This window comes from Xenopus laevis, chromosome 1L (genome assembly GCF_017654675.1).
Source record: "Xenopus laevis strain J_2021 chromosome 1L, Xenopus_laevis_v10.1, whole genome shotgun sequence".
NCBI lineage: Eukaryota > Metazoa > Chordata > Amphibia > Anura > Pipidae > Xenopus > Xenopus laevis.
Window position 1 is genome coordinate 40,364,703 of NC_054371.1, and position 22,976 is coordinate 40,387,678.

At 37.3% G+C, this 22,976-nt stretch overlaps 1 protein-coding gene across 1 annotated transcript; it reads right to left on the bottom strand.

Moving 5' to 3' along the window:
• Nucleotides 1-4,284: 4,284 nt before the first annotated feature.
• cnga1.L (cyclic nucleotide gated channel alpha 1 L homeolog) lies at nt 4,285-22,707 on the bottom strand. Its single transcript, XM_018229636.2, has 9 exons — nt 22,627-22,707; nt 17,560-17,676; nt 16,176-16,292; nt 15,511-15,573; nt 14,707-14,742; nt 14,070-14,240; nt 12,630-12,737; nt 6,581-6,687; nt 4,285-5,759 (listed from the first exon to the last, which is right to left on the bottom strand). The coding sequence occupies exons 2-9, from the start codon at nt 17,661-17,663 to the stop codon at nt 4,345-4,347; spliced, it is 2,121 nt and encodes a 706-aa protein (XP_018085125.1). The 5' UTR covers nt 17,664-17,676; nt 22,627-22,707; the 3' UTR covers nt 4,285-4,344.
• Nucleotides 22,708-22,976: the final 269 nt, after the last annotated feature.

The window sequence follows — 22,976 nt, forward strand, 5'->3', positions numbered from 1 at the left end:
TCTAAAAGGAAAAGAAACTGTAACAATGTTACATACAATGTTGCTTATCTCTAATAAATTTTGTTGCGAATTTACAGTTACATTTGTCTTGTGTAGTTATTTTGTTTGCTGCTGTGGAACATGGGAGATAATTTTACTTAGGTCAGGAAGCAATCCAGAATTAACCCTTTGGTGTCACGCAGTCCAACTCATGGATCCAAAATGCCTCTTTCCTTAAAAGTGCATTATCACAATCTCCTCCTCTAGATTTTCTTAAAATTTGTTCGATGGGCATGCATTGAAACGTTGCAGCACTGTGCCCTGCCTCAACCCAGTGTTTCGCCACTGGTTGTTGGGAGATGTCCTGTTTCTTATTTTTCAATTTCTCCATCCTATCGGGATCTAGGGCCGCTCGTATGCTTGCCCTGTGCATAGCAATACGTTCCTTCAGCTGTCTGACAGTTTTGCCGCAATATACAAGCCCACAGGGACATTTAATTATGTATATTACCATCGAGGAATTACATGTCATCCTTTGTCGTATGGTGTATCTTTTACCTGTGTGTGGATGCGTGAAGTGTTGGCCCTGTATTAGGGTTCCACACGTCACGCATCCCGCACATTTGTATACCCCTGGTCTTTCTGATAAGAAGTGTGTTTTTTTTTAAACTTTGATATTTGTCCATTGGATCTGAGGGACTAGGATCTCCTTCAGATTACTGCCCCTTTTATAACTAAATTTAGGTTTTGTCTGCAAATTCCTGGCAATAACTTCATACGAAGTTACTATGCGCCAATGTTTCATCACACGTTTTTTAACAGATAAACTATTTACATCATACTGACTGACATAATAAAGATCTTTTTTGTCGATTTTCTCTTGTCGATTCTTTTTGGACTGTTCTCTCATAATTTCTGTGCGATTAAGTGAAAGTGCCCAATTCCTAGTGTCTATCAGTAATTTCTTTGGATAGCCTCTCTCTTGAAACTTGCCTTGCATATCCATCAAATCCCTTTCTCTTTTTTCTTGGACGCTATCAATTCGCACAACTCTAAGCATTTGCGATTTTGGGAGAGAGTTCACCAAATGTCTAGGGTGATTGCTGTGATAATGCATCAAGGTGTTCCTATCCGTGGGTTTGGTGTAAATGCACGTTTGCAGGGTACCCCCATCTTTATATACTTCTACATCCAAAAAATGCATACGCTGTGGGTCATATTGCATAGTGAATTTTACTGGGCTCTCCAAATTATTCAATTGCTCCACCATTGTTTCTAGGTCTACTAGAGGACCCAGCCATACAAAGAACAAATCGTCGATATATCTTCTATAGAAAGCCCCAAATTGTCTGTATAGGGGATGGCTCAGTATATTATCCTTCTCAAATTTATACATATACGCATTTGCGTACGCTGGGGCCACTTTGGATACCATTGCCATCCCAGTACTCTGTATGTAAAAATTGTTTTCAAATTTAAAGTAGTTTTTGTACAAGACAAATTGTATTAGTGCAAGCAAAAACTCAATTGGAGGCCCTTTATACATCAAATTATTAGTGACCAATTCTCATACTGCCTCGACACCAGCATCATGTGGGCCTAAAGAAGCATACCACGAGTTGCTGCACCTCAAATAGAAAGAGATTGAACTTCACCTACACGGCATTTCCCTATCTGACTACTACAGGGATAAGGTGCCTAGACTGTTTAGGATCAATAATACACCTACCCTGGGACGAAACAACCCGGATTTCTGCAGGCGTTGGTGCCAGCTGTTGGACCCATCGAACAAATTTTAAGAAAATCTAGAGGAGGAGATTGTGATAATGCACTTTTAAGGAAAGAGGCCTTTTGGATCCATGAGTTGGATTGCGTGACGCCAAAGGGTCTAAATGGGCAGTTAATTCTGGATTGCTTCCTGACCTAAGTAAAATTATCTCCCCTGTTCCACAGCAGCAAACAAAATAACTACACAAGACAAATGTAACTGTAAATTCGCAACAAAATTTATTAGAGATAAGCAACATTGTATGTAACATTGTTACGGTTTCTTTTCCTTTTAGATGTTGATTGTAGTTCTGCTGCACTGGGACAAAGTAAAGAGTTTTTAATCTGCAATTTAAGGAAGACACTTTATTTTTCTTTATTTTCTTTATGTGCAATAATACACTTATGATTATAGGAGTTTGGAATAACTGTTTGAACATAATGTTACACTGTATTAATTGCATAGCACACAAAAAGAAAAACGTGAAAATAGCGACATCTTGTGGCACGGTTTTAAAACACAAGTAATCTTCAATTGAATATATAACCACAATTGCTCATTTGCATTAATTGGTAATGATGTCATCTGTACGCCCACTTTTTTTATATTTAAGTACCCACATAACCACTTGCACCTATCCTTGATAAAGGCCCTAATGTGGGCCGAAACGTTGGACACGTGAGTGATAATTCAATAAAAATTACTTTGATTGAATTGTTTGGAGTGCGGATCCATTTTTGAAGATTATATGTCATAACTTTGACCCAGCACCCGCCACAAACCTGAAGGGATAGAGTGCAGGTACTTTCTGGACTTTATATATATATATATATATATATATATATCCCCCTTAAGCACCTCCTCGCCAGCGTAGACATGCCTAACTTGGCCAGTCTTTCATCATAAAAGATACTTTACATACCCTTCGCTGGGCCCTCTCCAATTTAATAAAATCTTGTTTAAGCGCTGGAGACCAAAACTACACAGCATATTCTAGCTAGAGCTTTACTAGCTCTCTGTAAAGTGGATAAATAACCCCCTCCTTCCACAAATCGGTGTCCCTTTTAATACAGGTCAAAACCTCGTTTGCCCTTGCAGCTGTTGGCTGACATTGCTTGCTATAGCCAAATGTATGATTTATGTCTTTAAGCTTTTTAAGAATTGGAAAAAAATAACACTTTTTACAAATGTTATAAAAAAAATTAAATCACGAGGGTGTGAAACCATTGGTTGTTGAGTGTGATAAATTGGTTGATGAAAACTACTTCTTTTCTACTGTCTACAGAACTGAGGAACAAGTTAATGGTGGCTTCCTTTTTAAAAGGCCCAGTTTAAATATAGGTAATTTAGGTTTATTGAGGTAATTAAGTAGAATGCTGTCCACAACCGGTTCCTTCCTGACGAAGACCAGTAAAAGGTTTGCGCCAAAAGTCATGCATCCAGTGACTCTAAACAAAACAAGAAGAGGCTACAACTATTAAATGACTTAATCCAAATCAGGAGCACAAACCAGGTAAACAAAATCCAACTTTTACTTTAATCACTCCTTTTTTATTGATTGATCAATAACACATTTTTTTAAATTGAAACACAGTATAGATTGCTCATTATTAAATGATTTGCTTTAGTTATGTATAAAGTGTATCACATATATTAAATAAAATCTAAAATGCAGATTGTACTATAAGTAGCTTTTTAAGATTATTTTTTTTACATATTATACAATCCTTTCTGTTGATAAAACATCTGTGTGCACTACAATCAGTGTTAAGCTGGCCATAGTCCCGACATTTTTCGTCCGTCGGAGATCGGTCGTTTGGTCGATCGGACAGGTTAGAAAATTTCTGTCGCCTGCCGATAATATCTCTGCGTGTATTGCCGATCGTACGATTTTCAGTGGGAGACTGTCACTAGTGTTGTCAGACATAAGTATCGTACGATTGCTGTCAGGGGCAGAACATTGGGTGATCTGTTCTTATTTGATCGGAATGGTAAAGACTTTGATCTGAATGGTTAGTGGAGGGTCGGGAGATGGGAAAGTCCGATCGTACGTTGATTCGTACGATCAGATCTTTGAGTCTATGGCCAGCTTTAAGCTGGACCTCCAAGGGCCCACCAGAGAATGTGAAATCTGAGACCTGATATCACAGACCTTAGATGAAAAATATACTAAATGGTATGTGCTACATGCCTCTGTGGTGTAAAGCAGTAATTGTTCATGGTAATTATCCTACAGTGGGCCTATGAGGAGATATTGTGGTGCTCTGGCCGGTCAGTATAATACTGGCTGTTATTATAAAAATCTACAATACTCTCTTGATCTAGTCAATAAACATAAAACTGAGAATATATGCTTTATGTATCTTAATATCTCACATTTTGGATTAAAGGAAATGTTAATAAAATCAATTTTTGTAGATGAACACTTTATTACACTTTATGACTGCAGCATCCTTGACCAGTCTCATAGTACTTATTCTTGAATATTTGACAAAGAAAGAAAAGGATACTGTATATAGATACAAGTGTTGGTCATTCCTGTTATTTAATACAAAAGAGTCCTATGATACAAGTTAGTTTTGCAATTTTAAATGAATTTATTCTTTTGAGGGTGGTGGTGCTTCAGCTTCATCTTTGGTTTCTTCCATTGCTGTTTCTACAGCTTCAGTCTCTGGCTTTATTATTTTTTCAATTTTGGAGACTCGCTGTTTAAGTTTTTGTTGTGCTGAATCATACTCAGCTAAAAGTCTAGCAAATTTTGTCTGTAGGTTTTCCACTAAGCCTTCCATGTGAATGACCTTCTCTTCTATATCCTTTGGATCAGCCCCTGAGTTTGCTATGTCTAAGTCAAGTAGACCATCTTTCATCAGAATCTGCCTTCCCTTTTCCTCCAGCATGGCTTTAGCATCTGGATATTCCGTGAGGGCTTCCATAAGGTCATCTTTAGACAGACAAAAAAGATCAGAATACCCTATACTCTTAATATTAGCCGTTCGCCGGTTACCAGCTTTACTTCCTTTGATGTTGAGAATACTGATCTCGCCAAAGTAGCTACCATCACTCAAAACCACAAATTGTGTAATTCCATCATCAGCCACTACAGCAAGTTTGCCTTCTTTTATAATGTACATTTCTCTTCCAATATCCCCTTTTCTACAGATGTAATCTCCTGGGCTGTATACTTGAGGTTGCAGTTTTAATACCAACTCAATCAAAAGTCCAGCTTCGCAATCGGCAAAAATGCGAACTTTTTTTAATGTGTCAAGGTGTACATTGATAGCAATTTCAGCCCTTAGCTTGTCGGGTAGGTATTTCAACACTTCTCTTTCATCAACAGCTTTTTTGTTTGTCCACAAGTAGTCGAACCATTTGATTACCCTTTTCTCTAAATCTTTGCTCACTTTTCGAAAATGCATGTACTGTTTAATAGCATCAATTCGCCCTTGGAACTCGGCTCTGGCAGCATTCATATTTGAAATCATGGAACCGACATTACCGACAATGGTAGCGAAAATCAAGACTCCCACCAGGAAATCGGCAACAACAAACCAGAATTCAGAATCCTGTACAGGTGGTGGTGTTTCACCAATAGTGGTCAGTGTCAGAGTTGACCAGTAAAGACTGTACACATATTTTCTAGCCAGTCTTCCATACTCTGGATCTGTTGTATTGGGATAGACCCATGTGTCTTCCCCAAATCCAATAGCCTTAGAAATGGAATAGTAAACACATGCATTCCAGTGAATAATAATCACGATGTACATGATAAGATTGGAGATTCTGAATATGTTAGGGTAATTGGTTCTTGTTTCTGTCCTTTGAAAAAACTCAAACATACGTGATATTCTTAGTAGTTTGTTGAGCCTCAGCTCTGGGTAGTTTAATCCAAACTGGAAATACAATATATCTGTTGGTATAATAGACAAAACATCCAACTTAAACTGCGAGGTCTTTTTGTATTTGTCTCGGAGTTTAACTTCATCTCTGACCAGAAGACCTTGCTCCAAGTAACCTGAAAGTCAAATATAAAAATGTAAGGCATAATTCAATTACAAAAACAAAAAGTTTTTGATCCAAAGCAAACAAAAGTGAAAATACTTAATTTGTTTTTATTTTATTTTGACTAGGCTTGTATTTGAAAGGGACATGATCTGATGAGAATTTAGATTGATCAATAGTTATTGGATCTATCACTGCAGTAATTCTATAGCAGAATAGCCAAAGAAATTTCAAATAAATACATTGTCCTCTTTTCATAAAGGGATTCTGTAATGATTTTTATGGTGTTGTTTTTATTTCTAAATTACACTGTTACACTTGAACGCAATGACAATACATAGCAAGTAATAACAAAAGCCAACTTGGATTTCTCTATATTTTTGCTTCTCAGTTAATTCTGAAATCAGTTTCTATCATTGAAATCTGTGACATATACAGAAGGTATGTAGGGTCCCTTCGGTCACACAATGTATGTTCAGATGGTATAATACCAAGGATTAGATTTGGAAAGTGTGATATTTTTCTTGAACTTCACTTCTATATTGAATGGAAGTATCACAGAAAAGAAGTTTCAAGAATCAAAATCCATAAACTTGCATTGTGTTAAAATTAAGATTGATGAAGTCCTTAAATATTCTTTAGGACTCCGCGAGAGTGTTTCATTTATCTCATTGCCGGGAAAACAGGCAAATTACTACGTAATAACATAAATAAATACTGTATTTATATAAAAACAAAGTTTTGCACATCAGACTTAGAACTGAACTTTCACTCATTTGTTATTAATGTCAATTTGAGTAATTAAGATGTCAGAATTGCTGTGCTTTTGTTTACCTGTTCTTGTCCTTGCAAACATATCAGCAATGTAAATCGCATCTGATATATAATCAACAAAGAACCAGAGTTCCAGATAGTCTTGTTGAAGCTCATCAAAACAGGCTCTGCAGGTAGAAAAAAGTTATTTTAAACTATATTTCACTTTGTTTATTCAATGTAACAGTAAGAAAATAACTTTCCAGTTCCTTAGGGCTTCGGTACAGAAAGATTTTTCTGTGTGTAAAATTGTCATAAATTGTTATAGAATTGTTATAGAGGATTTTCATGGTATGGATAATTTACATCCTATGCCTTGCGTGGATGTTAATTTAAAATGCCCATGTAGCAAAGCCCTTATTGAGTAGAATACACCTTTACAAATGTGGTGTTCCCAGATATTAACATGTTTATACATATATAGGATGTGATAATTTACTAAATTACCATTGGTCAGTATCTGATAAGAAGGCTTGCAAATGCTCAAATAGTTTTCAACAGAATTAGTTGCTGGTACAAGGTAAAAAATATACAGATTTTATACAAGATCAATAGTTTCAGAGTGGGACATTTGAGTACAAAACATGGTTCAGATATGCTAGAACAGAAGCAACCGACAGTATATGAAAAGGAATCTAATATTGCAAGTGTCCAACCTTCAAGGCTGTTAAAGGGATCCTGTCATCGGAAAACATGTTTTTTTCAAAACGCATCAGTTAATAGTGCTACTCCTGCAGAATTCTGCACTGAAATCCATTTCTCAAAAGAGCAAAAAGATTTATATTCAATTTTGAAATCTGACATGGGGCTAGACATTTTGTCTATTTCCCAGTTGCCCCTGGTCATGTGACTTGTGCCTGCACTTTAGGAGAGAAATGCTTTCTGGCAGGCTGCTGTTTTTCCTTCTCAATGTAACTGAATGTGTCTCAGTGGGACATGGGTTTTTACTATTGAGTGCTGTTCTTAGATCTACCAGGCAGCTGTTATCTTGTGTTAGGGAGCTGCTATCTGGTTACCTTCCCATTGTTCTTTTGTTTGGCTGCTGGGGGGGGGAATGGAGGGAGTGATATCACTCCAACTTGCAGTACAGCAGTAAAGAGTGATTGAAGTTTATCAGAGCACAAGTCACATGACGTGGGGCAGCTGGGAAATTGACAATATATCTAGCCCTATGTCAGATTTCAAAATTGAATATAAAAAAATCTGTTTGCTCTTTTGAGAAATGTATTCAGTGCAGATGACTATGAAGATTTTCATTCATCCAGGTCATGGTATATCTAGTATAGGTCAATCTAAAAACAACTGGACTTGCTGAGTAATCAATGAAGACGTTTCACTACTCATCCGAGCAGTTTCTTCAGTTCGACTGAGTGGTGTGGGAAATTTTCGGCATATAAACTCTTCCACTAATCCATTTACAATGGCACATTGTAACTCTTCAAAGAGGTGACATCTGAAGAAATTCACAGAGGTGTTGTTTCTGTGTAGTTACTGTGATAGGATTATCCAATGTGTCATGCAATTCCTAGATACAGGTGTTACTTGTGAGAGTTGCATGAATGGATGTGTGAAGTGTTCTGAATCCGCCGGGGTACAGATGTTAGAACAGCATTGTACGTTCACAAGGGAAGATGTCCACGAGAACAAACTTGCTTATTTGGACTGTTTGATATGTATCCAAGAGGGGGGTAACTTGAAGACGGAAGTATACAGGAAACCCACTCATACGGATCAATATCTGTTGTTTGATTCCCACCATCCACTGGAACACAAACTGGGTGTCATTCGAACCCTGCACCACCGGGCGGAATGTGTGGCAACTGATACAGAGTCCAAAGACAAAGAGCAAAAACATCTCAGAGGAGCTTTGAAAGCATGTGGCTACCCAGAATGGGCCTTTGTCAAAACAGCAGCAACCAAGCCCAACAGGAACACCAATAGAAATAACCGCCCGGAGACACATAGTAGGTGAAACATAGTCATCCCATATGTAGCTGGAGTGTCAGAGAAACTCAGGAGGATTTTCAACAAACACCATGTCCCTGTGTTTTTCAAACCTAGCAACACACTGAGACAAAAACTGGTACACCCAAAGGATCAAACACCAAAAGAAAAACAAAGCAATGTGGTATACGGAGTCCAGTGTAGCGAGGAGTGCACAGATCTATACATTGGGGAGACAAAACAACTGCTCTCCAAGCGAATGGCTCAGCACAGGAGGGAGAACTCTACAGGGCAAAACTCAGCTGTCTTTCTATACTTAAAAGACAAGGGACACTCCTTTGAAGATAGCAAGGTCCAAATATTGGATAAAGAAGACCGCTGGTTTGAACGAGGCGTGAAAGAGGCGATTCATGTCAAGGTGGAGAGACCATCTCTGAACAGAGGCGGGGGCCTTCAACACCACCTGTCTGCTACATACAATGCTGTTCTAACATCTGTACCCCAGCGGATTCAGAACACTTCACACATCCATTCATGCAACTCTCACAAGTAACACCTGTTTCTAGGAGTTGCATGACACATTGGATAATCCTATCACAACTACACAGAAACAACACCTCTGTGAATTTCTTCAGATGTCACCTCTTTGAAGAGTTACAATGTGCCATTGTAAATGGATTAGTGGAAGAGTTTATATGCCGAAAACTTCCCACACCAGTCAGTTGAACTGAAGAAGCTGCTCGGATGAGTAGTGAAACGTCTTCATTGATTACTCTGCAAATCCAGTTGTTTTTAGATTGACCTATACTAGATATTCAGTGCAGAATTCTGCTGGAGCAGCACTATTAACAGATTCATTTTGAATTTTTTTTTCCCATGACAATAACCTTTTAAGCTACAATTAGGTGTATCATTCAAACAGCCTTCTACCTACAGAAGGGACCTGCATTATGCCATTTATTATGACATCAAGGTGTTGGCTCTTAAAGGGCATATATTGCAAAAATGAAAATTGAATATAATCTTGCTGAAATAAAAAACTTTCTAAATGCAATCAATTAAAGATTCTGCATCTTTTAAGAAATAATCAATTTACTCTTCACTCTCCCCCTCTGAGCAACCTGTCTCTCTTTAATTTGTCTTCATACAGTAGGTGCAATCAGTTTTTGATTGTCAGGTCTAATACATCTTTTGGGAGGGTTGCACCCTTAACCTAGGTGCTTACTCTTTAAAGGAAAACTATACCCCCAAAATGAATACTTACTTAACAGTTTATATCATATTAAATAATCATATTAAAGAATATTACCAAACTGATCCCAGGGGCGGCCCTTATTTTTTAAAATGGCGATTTTCTATTTAGGATTACCCAATGGCACATACTACTAAAAAGTATATTATTATGAAAATGGTTTATTTACGTGAAGCAGGGTTTTACATATGAGTTGTTTTATTCAATACATTTTTATAGAGACCTACATTGTTTGGGGGGTGTAGTTTTCCTTTAAAAAAACAGCTTTGATGGAAATCCTATTTCTCTGCGTGCAGGGTGTTTGCCAGAGTCTTTTGTTTGTGCTGGAGTTGGTTATTTGAGTGATTCTGCTGAGAAAGGGAGCCCCCTAAACAGGGGCGGATTAACGCATAGGCTAACCTCGGCTATAGCCTAGGGGCCCATTTGTGGTCAGGGGCCCATGGGTTTTTCATTGCAATTTGTTTTTATTAAAAAAAAATTTTTATCTGACCCGTGGGTCCGACGTCCACTAGTCTGAGTGACCTGCCAAGTCCCTCCCCCCCTGCTTACTGCCTGGGAGTTGGAGACAATTTAGAGAAGGCAGATCTTCTATGCACAGCATTGTCTGTGTGCAATCTCTCTAGCTGGGCTGACTGTCTTCGTCTCTTCGCTGGAATTGGCGCTCTGGTGTGCTCCGAAAACAGACCCGGGAGAGTTGAGCACGCGCTTGCACACACTTCGTGATCTTGCCAGTTGCCAATGCGTTAGCTTAGCTGAGTCTTCTGATTTTGCCCAGTTGCCCGCACCTGCGATCTCCTGCCTGTTTCTTGCGTGCAAGAACAGTCAGTGGGCAGAGAATTTTTTTTTTTAAATTAAAAACTTAAGGCTCAACTTAAGGCTGAATCAGACAGCAAGTACAGCTGGCCAGTGGCTTTGCGGCTCCACTGGGATCATCAGCATTGGGGTCTCACTCCCAGCCAGGCAGCAGCTGTGTACCTGCTACTCTGCTATTTTTTAAATATATCAAGCCAGCCAGGCTACTGAGAGTGAGAGGCCAGCTATTAAGTAGCATTCACAGGGCCATTCACAGGGGTCAGCCAGCAGCAGGGTACCTTGCCTGGGCCCAGCAGCAGCTGTAGCCAGCCTACGCCTGAAACAGTCTGTGAAATAATTTTTGCTGTCAGCCTGCACTGCAGCCAGAGAAAAATTGCAGCTTGTAGACAGTTAAATAATTTTTGTAGCCTGCAGACAGTGAAATAATTTCTGCAGACAGAAATTTCAATGTTGATAAATGTAAAGTCATGCACCTGGGATGTATAAATATCCAAGCCACGTATACCCTTAATGGGACTGCACTAGGCAAATCCATTATGGAAAAGGACCTTGGAATCCTTATAGATGATAAACTTGGCTGTAGCAAGCAATGCCAGTCAGCAGCATCAAGGGCAAATAAGATCTTGAGCTGTATTAAAAGGGGCATAGAGTCACGGGAGGAGGGGGTCATTCTTCCACTGTATAGAGCACTTGTAAGGCCCCATCTAGAATATGCTGTACAGTTTTTGTCTCCATCACTCAAACAGGACATTATTGTATTAGAGAGGGTACAGAGAATGGCAACTAAGCTGGTAAAAGGTATTGAAAATCTTAGCTATGAGGAAAGACTGGCCAAATTGGGGTTGTTCATGCTGGAGAAGAGGTGCTTAAGGGGTGATATGATAACTATGTATAAATATATAAGGGGATCATATAATAATCTCTCTAATGCTTTATTTACCAGTAGGTCTTTCCAGCTGACACAAGGTCACCCATTCCGATTAGAAGAAAAGAGGTTCCTCCTAAATATTCAGAAGGGTTTTTTTACAGTGAGAGCTGTGAAGATGTGGAATTCTCTCCCTGAATCAGTTGTACAGGCTGATACATTAGATAGCTTTAAGAACAGGTTGGATGGTGTTTAGCAAGTGAGGGAATACAGGGTTATGGGAGATAGCTCATAGTACAAGTTGATCCAGGGACTAGTTCGATGTTACCGATGACAGTGAAATAATTTCTGTAGACAGTGAAATAATTTTTGCAGACAGTGAAATAATTTTTGTTATTTTTGTTTCGCCGCGTAAATACGCTAGCGTCATGTGCCATTGCCTAAGCTTGAAACTGCTAGCATATTTACACGGCTGTCGGCTTTTTTTAAAAAAAACCACGCCGAAATGAGGTCCAGTCCTAGAAGGGGGCCCTGTGGAAAGTGTAGCCTAGGGGCCTCACATGTCCTTAATCCACCACTGCCCCTAAAAGATGTCAATCAAAATCTGACCCAAACCTCAGCATGAAGAGTGTCAGGTTGTGAAGAGTGAGACACTGATGAGTTATTAAACGGTATAGAATTTTTGATTGATTGTACAGTGTATTTAAAAATTATTTCAGTGAGATGAAGCTTATATTAAATTTTCATTTTCACAATAGATCCCTTTTAATAGCAATATGCCATGCATAACAAATTAAATAAAAAAAATGTCATCATATAAAGTCCTACAATATGTTGTAACTAGCAATTCAACTTGTAAATTGAATTTCCTCAATTATGCAGTGATTTGACAGATATACATTTAGCTGTATGTATTCTTAAACATTTTCTATGTACTTTGTCTTATTTATGTCATTTATACATAAGGTCCGATCTAATTTGAACCAAACCTCAAGCTTCACTGAACTTCCATTTGCCAGCTGCATGGAAATCTGCTTATGAAGTTCAAGAAGGTTTTTAGATTTTTCTCCCAAATATGTCCATTCTAAATTATTCAGGATATGCTGTTGTCTTTGGCCTCTGGGTTTCAGTCTGCACCATTTCTACACCGGCAAATGGAAATTTAAAAACATTTTATTTAAAATATAATACCTTACCTTGCTATTATCATAGTCCAGTTGTACATGACAGGCATTGTTATACAAAAGAGCCAGTTGTAATATAGATTTCCTGAAGGATCAATGACAAATATTTCTTTTTTCTTTCTGGTGGAAAGCAAATAATTCTATTATGTTTTCTGAAATGTCATATTCATATGTATGCAAATATGTAGGGGGTTATTTATCAAGGTCCGAATTTATCTCCGTAATATCCAACTCGAAGCAACTCTGAATTCCCGAATGGACCTTATTTATGAAGAAAAAAGCCCAAAAAAATAGGGTCGGGCAAAAGTCTGATAACTTCGGAGTTTTCCCTAAAAACTCCTAATTGTTCGTAGTTTTCCGCAAAAACTATGTTGTTTTCAGGAGTTTTCAGAGTTTTTTGCTCAGAATCCCCGAAATCATCGGATATCAGTACGGACATCAGCGCAGACACTGGGACTTTCCCCATTGACTTATACACCACCTCAAGAGCTTTTAGATGCAGGGTTTCTGATTCAGATTTTTTTGCTCTGAAAACTACAAATTATTTGAGGCTCGGATAATCGGAGCTTGATAAATAACCCCCTTAGTGTATTACACTTTATAGTATGGGCCAGATTTAATTTGATTGTGCAAATGTATTTCATGGTTTACCTCTTATTTAAATCTTAATAGATGTCTTCAGATACATTTAGAATCGGGATAGGTGATTTTGAAGTTATAACAATCAAACTGTATAGTTTTATTAGGGGATTAGTTGAGGGTTCAGGGTAGTAAGCAGCTTTTCCTCATAAAGTGGGTAGGGGTCATTTAGTACTGCCCCTGCCATAAGTGCAGGAACACTAAGGGGTGCAAAAGCATAGAGTACAAAGCTAGTAGGAGCAGATCAGCCTAGAACTTCATATACTCAAGTACAGAGCTCCATTGCAGCCTGCACCCATTGGGGCTTTCTAACATGCATATGACACACACGGGCAGCAGGGGGGTTGCATCATCGGTTAGTTCATGCCCCACGCATACAACAGGTATACTGAGATGGTGCTGTTTTGTAGTAGCTGTGTCATGTGGAAAACATGCTACATGCATTACTTTTATAGATCTGTTGCAGCCATTTGCATTGACATTGGATCAATTCAATCCATAATCACTGTGCTTGATATGCGTGGGAAGCATGAAAATAGGCTGAAATAAAGCAGCAACATCCATAATAAAAGAATGGCCCACATATATAAGTAGCGCCATATAAATAATATGCATGCATACATACATGACCAACAACTGCCAAACCCGTGCCTTGTGGACAGAATGTTTGAGAATCAGCCAGTGTTGTACCAGCATAAAAGGTATCAGTAAAGTAGTATATGATAATGCAACTAGAGAATCCTCCTTTTAGATCTCTCTTTTACTATTTACTAATAATTCCACAAACATTCAATGTAGAAGAAAAAAACCTACTCTTCCTTCTTTTCTTTTTCTTTCTCCTTCTCTTTCTCCTTTTCTGCTTTCTCTTTTGCTTTCTCCTTCTCTTTCTCCTCTTTTGCTTTAACTTTGTTTTCCTTCTCCCCCTTTTCTTTGTCTTTTTTCTTCTCTTTCTCCTTTTTCTTTTCCTTTTTATGGTCAGACTTCCTGTAAGAGAATTTAAAGTAAAATAATTTTATGTGAATTCTTACAAAATGGATAGAAATCAAAAATGGTATGTGATCATGAAGTGGCAAATGAAATATGTAAACCACGCATCTGTATGTATTTAGCACCACATGTATAATGCATGGTGTGTCTTGTCTGCATGTAAAAACATTGATAAAGGAATCCTATCTGTTACTTAACTGTGATGCTGACCCCCTACTTGGGCCAAAATGTTTGGGGGGGATCAGGGGGGTTAGGGTGAGCGTTTTATATAATGGTTCACAGGTGTCCTAGATATTCCTGTAAGCTATACTTTCATATTTTTATAACCTCATTATACTGTATGTCATGGGGGCCAAGGCATTATGTTGGACCATAAAGTGGAGCTTGAATCTGAAAGTCTAGACAATCTGTAAATCGATCTATACTGGAAATATTTTGATGATTATATGAGTATCTTACTTACTCTTTCTTTTCTTTTTTCTTTTTCTTTTTCTCCTCCCTGAAAGAGAACACAGTGAGGTATTGTACTGTTATTGTAAAATGTTGTACTTTTTTTTTTAACAGAGTTTGACTTTGCTCAGAGCTTGCATGAGTTCTTGTACCTATCCATTCACTGATTGAGGGAACATGTTCTGCATAGTGTCCTTCCTATTTACTGAATAGAGAAATGGTGACAGAATGAAGTGGTTTCTATCCACCAGGATAGAAAGTACAGTAGATAGATAGATAGATAGATAGATAGATAGACAGATAGACAGATAGACAGATAGACAGACAGATAGACAGACAGACAGATCATAAATGGATATCCTGAGTAGATAGATGATAGATAGATAGATAGATAGATAGATATCCTGAGTAAATAGATGATAGATAGATACACAGTTAATAGTTAATTTGGGTAGTATAAACCTTTCTACTCTACCTTAAATAAATTATAGTACAAGTATAGGATCCATTATTCGGAAACTCATTATCCAGAAAGCTCCTAATTATGGAAAGGCCGTCTCCCATAGACACCATTTTATCCAAATTATCCAAATTTTTTTCTCTGTAATAATAAAAAAGTACCTTATACTTGATCTAAACTAATATATAATTAATCCTTACTGTAAGTAAATCCAGCCTATTGGGTTTATTTAATGTTTAATTGATTTTCTAGTAGACTATAAAGATCCATTATCCAGAAAACCCTAGAATTCTGTATAACAGATCCCATACCGAAAATAAATTGGATGTTGCAGGTATTGAAACCAAATGTACTTACTCTTCCTTATTATTACTGTTATTGGTATTGCAATCTGCATTGGCCCCTAGAAGGTGTTGGTCCCTGTAAAATAAAAAGAAATGTTAAGGTTTCACAGAAAATAATGGTAGTACGATGGTTAGCACTGCTCCCTTGCAGGTCTAGGGTTCAATTACAATCAGGGCACTACCTTCAAACGTAATTTGTATGTTTTCCCCATGCTTGAGTGCGTTTCCTCCAAGCAATCCTCTCGCCTCCCATATTCCAAAAAACATCTAGGCAGGTTAACTGGATTACTATTAAATTGGCACTAAAATGTGTGAATGTAAAAGGGACCTTGGCTCCACTGAGCCAGGGACTGATGTGAATTATGTATAATTTCTGTACATTATGGAATATATTGACACTATATAAATTAAAAATAATAATATTTCCATTCTCTTATGTGCTTAAAGCTTGCTGAAAGTAATGTAAAAGCGTAGTTTATAGTAATCTTCTTTGCTGCACTACTTACAGCTCTAACCTTGAATAGAGGACGCAGTATGCTAAAAGAAACCCAGAGACACAGAAGACATAGGCAGCGTTAGTGTTGTGCTGCTCTTCTATATGGCCACCACTATCTTTTACATTTCATTTAATTAGGAAAGGCATTTGCTTTGTAAGCAATTACTGTTTGTTCAACTTACCGATGAAGGGTTGCTGTAACAGCATGTACACGATTCTTGCTTGAATATATGCTGTAACATTTAGGACTTTCCATGCTTTGTGATGAACAATGGATATTGTCTGTCTTACCTAAAAGTCTGTAATTAACACAAAAGGTATAGGTCTAAACAGTATATCCATACAATTCCAGCACAGGTGGGAGCTTACACGCAACTAGGGTCTGCTAGGAAATAATGTGATTAAAGGGAAACCTCTCACCCAGATATAAAAAGCTGTCTTAAAATAGGCCTTTTCAAATTAAGCATGAAACTCCAATATTCTTATTAAAATATTCATATATGTTATAAACTCATTTGAAAAAAATCTCAGCTGTCAGTCTTATATTGCCTTCCCTGCCTCTATGCTCAAGGCACAACAATTACTTTTCATTCTGAACTTCCTTGATGTCACTGCCCTCATCCCATTCCCCACTATCCACTCACTGTCTATAACTGTGTAGTCTGTGCATGGGTATGTGCATCAGGTCCGTCCCCCTTTCTGGTGCATACATGAAATTGGGGGATGATACAATGCTAAAATAATGATAAAATACAATGATAAAATAAGATATGGAACAATTTCTTAGGGTGACAGGTCACCTGTAGGAAACAGATGAACATTATCATTTATTTAACCAGCAAAAAGCTATGATTTACTAAAATTCGGATTTCTATTTTTTTAATTATATGTTTTTTTCCAAAGTATGTATATGTTTATTTGCCACTTTTCTTATTATATCATCCCTGTTTTTTTATTCAACCCTTTTTAATTTTCAGAGTCTTTCACATTTTTCTCACCTTAATTTCGATTTCTGATTCCTACATCCCCATCTCTTTTTTTTTTTTTTTTTTTAAATGATTTACTCCTCCTAGTTCTCCTGCTTATTCTAACATTATCTTTATATGACTGATGCTATACTTTGTAAAGATGTAATATGAAGGATATTGTTTTTGTACTTATTTTGTCTATTTTTTAATTTATGGATAACAAATAGGCTCACAATATTCATAAACCTTCTTTATTCACAAAAAAATTAGATTTAGTAAATTAGATTACTAATGATACAACAGAGGAAAACCATTGTTGTGAGCCAGACTGGTTAAAGTTTTTTTTTTTTTCTGTTATATTTTTTACCCATCAGTGTATTTTTCACCAGAAGAGAACTAATGGCCTGATGGAAAGTTTTAACCTTTATAAAATCCATTATATAATTAAGAGAGTAAAATCGTGAAATTATAAGGATTTTCCAGTTATTGTAGAGGCTGGATTTCATTGGTTCATACCTCAATATACATTGAAATTAAAGCCTATACACTGTATATTAGGTTGATAACGTTTACTATGAATCCAGTATAAAGTATATACCTGCATTCACCATTTTCCATCCTTTCCAGGACTTCGTCCATGTCTTGTATTGATACCTTAGGTACTGTGCCGTATATATGGTGAGTATTAACTATTCCAGCCATTTTGGGTTTTGTTCTGGGAGAAAAAGGACAATAATTATAAAATATTTCATGAATATTTATCAAAGGCAGTTGCAGTCCCAGGGATTAATAAAGGTTAAATAACTCGCTTACAAATCAAAATATAAATGCACCGTTGTAAAAGGTTTATATTATGTTTTAATGATGTTCACGGTATACCAGACTGACCTCTGATATGGCACATGTGGTGATCTGACTATTGTGGTGGTCAATGTAGGCCAGGTTAGGCCATTAATAACAGGGAGGTACTGCTTTGGAATGCAGAAAACAGCTATTACCCCTTGGCATCTGCCATAGGCACAGCATTCCCATTGTTTACAAGTGGTGCCACGTTCATGGTGTTATCAACGCTATGAGAGCACCATGGTGTTTAAACCACGTGTGCTACAAGCATGAGGATGTTATTTATCAAAGGTCAAGTTTGTGAGGTTTTTTTCTACCTTGAATAAACTCACAACTCGATTGTTTGCTTATTTATGAAAACACTTGATTAAATGCAATCAGGGGGGAACTCGAATACTCAAATTAACAAAAAATCTGACTTTTTGCAGCTTAGGGGCATAATAAATCTCAAAATATTCGAGTTTTTGCTGAAACTACCCTAGAAAAACTTGAATATTCTTAAAGAAATAAAAGGCTTACCAGGTTTTAGGGGGCAAACTTAGTTTTTGGGAAAAAAACAGGACCATGGCAAATAAATTAAGACAGTTTAGATAACACACATGGAAAACCACAGTAATCAAAAGCAGAAAGTGCAATAGGAAATGCATACTAGGGGGGTTATTTATTAAGGGCAGATTTAACAAAGGTCAAAGTGAAGATTCGAATTTTCTATTTTTTGGGGTCAAAACTCTCAAATTCGAATTGTGAATTATCCAAACTCGATTCGAGTTTGAATTTCGAGATTTATCATACTCTGGCCCTTTAAGAACTCGATTTAGACTATTTGCCAACTAAAATCTGCCGAATTACTGTATAAGTCAATGGGAGAGTTCCAGGGATCAATTTGGTGATGTTTTTAGCTTTCCTGACATTCAAACTTTTTTCAGAGAAAAAAACAAGAACTGAATTTTTTTAAATTCGAATTGAGTTTTTATAATTCTAATTGAATTCGATTCGAGTTTTCAAGTCGTTTAAATTCATTCGAGTTTCAAATATACAATGTTATTAATAAATTTTGATTAGTCGAATTTCAAATTTATTATGCCCCGATGCTGCAAAAGGTTAGAATCTGAAACTCCAGTAGTAGTAGTAAAAACCTGTCGAGGCCATGTAGAAGTCAATGGCAGAGGTCCCTTGAACCATTTGAAGATGTATTTTGCCTTCATATGGCAAAATACAAGGTACCATAACTTGAAATTTGAATATCACCCAGCACAGCTTCTTGATTAACCTTTTACCTGTGTCCATTTTGGTTTGTTATTTTACCACTATCCTAACTGCCCTACATGATTCATGCATTTATTTTCCCTCTGCTTTGTTAAAACTGATGGTACAATTCCTTTCTAGATGAAAGATCCTTCTACTTGAACCTTTAATACAGAAATTTGAGGGGAAATATATCACTGACTCTCCCATTAGAAGGAACTCTCTTCACTTCTTGGTTTTGACATTCTGAAAAACTTTCTGATGGCTGCCTGTATATCATGTCCCTTTCTACATTTCTTACTGCTCATGCATGTCCTCAGTGGCACGTTGATATGTCCTACATGATTCATGCATTGTAAGGGGGAGACTGTGGTACCTGTTCACTGTTTGATTCTGGTTAAGTTGACACATTCTATAGATAGACCTGTCTTCACTGCCCACCAATTTGTCATGACTCTTGTAGAGTAGACTTATGAGTTGTAGACATTCCCATTAACTCACTTGTCCTTCTAATGAGCTATACTGTACTTTTATGACTTTTATAAACCCTTGAGCTGGAAGGGAGACATTCACTGCTTGAAGCTTGTCCTATGTCTGCCCAGTGATGGAGTTCAAAATACATTTAAAAAACTATTCCTTGGGGTTTCTTGCTAGAAATTGACTCCAGAGAGAAGCCCTTTGAAAAGGAGGACCAGAAGTAAAATAAATGTGTTGTTTTTGGAGTATGGCCTTTTACAACTTTGTGGTTGGGCCTTTTCTAACTATTGAAGTGTACTCAAATATGTAGCTTCAGAGAAGTTTGAAAACTTTGACCAAATCTCCTTTTTTAAAATGACTATAAGCTTAATACAACAAACCTGCCTTTTGCATGCCTTGAAGACACCATAACCTGGCTAGTCTCCAGAGAGACATCGAAGACGGACACTATGTCCTTTTAAAAAGATTCTTGCAAAGTATTGTCTTTCGTTTGGTAAAGATTACAAAGCAAGTTTTGAATATGATTTGGACAACGCTGGTTCAAACAATCCGTGCCTAATGAAACGCAAAACAGACAATACTATACAAAACAATGCAATGTGCCAAAACAATTATTAGTTTATGAAAAATAATAATACATCTTAAATCCAGTTATGCTGATTCCCTGTGTGAACTAGAGTCATACTGATTCCAAATGTATAAATTATGTGAGGAAGCTGAATAGATTATTATAGAAGAAGAATAGATATTATTGTCGTTGAAAGTAGTGTGCAAATATTTCTTAACTTTAATAACACAAACTACAAGGAATTACTACTACAGTTAATAAAATAACCCTCTATTAAATAAAGACTACAGATATTTTAAAGTAAATCCATAGTTATGTATTTAACACACCAATGAGCTTGTAACAAAAATGATGGCCAGGTCAAATTGCTCTGTATATTGGCTGCTATGGATATAGGAAGAGGATAAGATGACTTGTCGGGGTGTTAATATTGATATCCATGTTATAGTTTATAATACAAAAAATAGAGCCGCACCTCCTCTGTGAAAATTGTGTTAAAACGTCATCTTTTATTTCAGGCCATTCAAACATAGGGCAGAAAAACAGGAACAGTTTCAGACCTTGGGTCCTTAATAGGTAACATGGTTTTTTCTGTCCCATGTTTTGAATGGAATAAAATAAAAGATGACGTTTTAACACAATTGGAGGTGCGGCTCTATTTTTTGCATTTTGTATGTATTTCTAGTAGGGATGCACCGAATCCTCTATTTTGGATTCAGCTGAACCCCCAAATCCTCCGTGAAAGATTTGGCCGAAAACCGAATCAAAATCCTAATTTGCATATGCAAATTAGTGGTGGGAAGGGGAAAACATTTTTTACTTCCTTGTTTTGTGACAAGAAGTCACATGATTACCCTCCCCGCCCATAAGTTGCATATGCAAATTCGGATTTGGATTCAATTCGCCCGGGCAGAAGGATTTGGCCGAATCCAAATCCCGCTGAAAAAGGCCGAATCCTGGCCGAACCCTGGATTCGGTGTGGACTTCAACTGAAAAAGTAGGCATATATAATAGTGGCATGGCTAGAGCAGTTTGATGCTGTTGCTGTGCATGTCTTAGTTTAGTTTGGTGTGCCACAGTGGGGTAACTTGACAATGTTTGGTTCCCCCCACAAGCTTCAAGGGCCCAGTGCATACTGTCCCTCCTCTTCTGTCCCCAACTGCCTACTCACGCCTGCCTGTTGCCACTAGTTTGCGGTGGACAACAAAGTGGGAGGTAGGAGAAATGCTGGGGAGGGGGGGTTTACCTATAGCAGGTCTGCTGTATTGTATATACGCCAATGCTTCACCAGACCTAAGGGTTCATTTACAGTGCAGTTTAAGCCTTGAGAAGTTGGCCAAAAAATTCCTTTCATTAAAGTTATTAGCATCAACATGTGCTGCTTTCACTTCTGTTTAATTGCTTTCAGCACCACTCGTTTCTTTTTGCCTCCTGCTCCGAATTTTACGCAGTTGTGCCTATTGACTCCGGGGAAACCTGGAGCTACTTCCACCTCCAACAAGGTGGAAGCTCTAGGGTTCCCATAGCCGCCTGCATAATAAAGTTACCATCCATACCCACATAAGTTAAACACAAGTTTATAAATTGTGCCTTCACATAAGACAGAGGTTATTACGGTATGTTAAATAAAGAACAATGGACTACAGAGGATAATTGCATCTTATCTAAAAATCATTAGCTATTGATTAAACCAAACTACATTCCTGATACAAGTGAAGAGGGTTGAGAGAAAACACTGCATGCCATTATTTTATTTTTTATGATGCCTTTCATTTTCCCATGACCTGTAGACTTTCTTAAAATATGTAAATACATTTTCTTTTTCTTAAAGGCTACCTTTTGGTTTCTGGGTATTTGAAACATGTTGAATTTCTAGCAAGCATACACACACACGCACACAACACACAGATATACAGGTATGGGATCCATTATCCGGAAACCTGTTATCCAGAAAGCTATGAATTACGGGGAGGCCAAATTCACTAACCTCCGAAAATTCTCCAGCGACGGCTTTGCTCGCAAAAAAAATATAATATAATTAATTCTTACTGGATACAAAACAATCCTATTGGTTTTTATTAAAGTTTAAATGATTCCTTAGTAGACATAAAGTATGGACATCCCTTATCTGGAAAACCCTAGGTCCTGAGCTTTCTGGATAACAGGTTCCATACCTGTACATACAAATACACACGCACATATACTTACAAATACACAGATTTGCCTTAAAGCTAAAAAAACTAAAAGCATTTGCTTCTCTTCCAACCTCCTTACCTGAGATTCTTGAATTCCTTATGCTTTAGAACAAAATTCAGCAGCCATCAATCACATATCCAAAATCAGTGACAAGTAAAATCCAAACATAGCTATTGTTCACAAAAGAAAAGCCCCAAAATATGCATTTTTCCCAGCATAATGAATATTGCTTTCATCTAAAGTGTTGAAAGAGAATTATCCTGACGCTGCACAGGATTTGATCCAGGATTTGGAGCTTGATGCAACTTACACTGACAGTTACCATTATCCACTCACCTGGGAAGCAGCTTTATACTTGTAATAAGTGGACATGAGGTGGGTTGATAGAGAAAGGTTTCCTTGTGATAGCTGGAATATATGGATAGTTAGTGTTTTAGGTTTCAGAAATGTGATACACTGGCCAAAACAATGTGAATGAATGAAAATGTATATGGCTTTCAGCATGAGAATTTGAGTGTTTGAACATTAACATAGCAAAGACATTGTTCACCTTTCTGGCCTCCTGCAGGGATAGCAATAACATGGGTGAATAGTTCCTCCAAACAACAGTAAAGCATTAATGATATTATAAAAGAAATATAACAATTGTGATTACTGGAATAATTTCTGTTTTGTTTGCCCTAAAT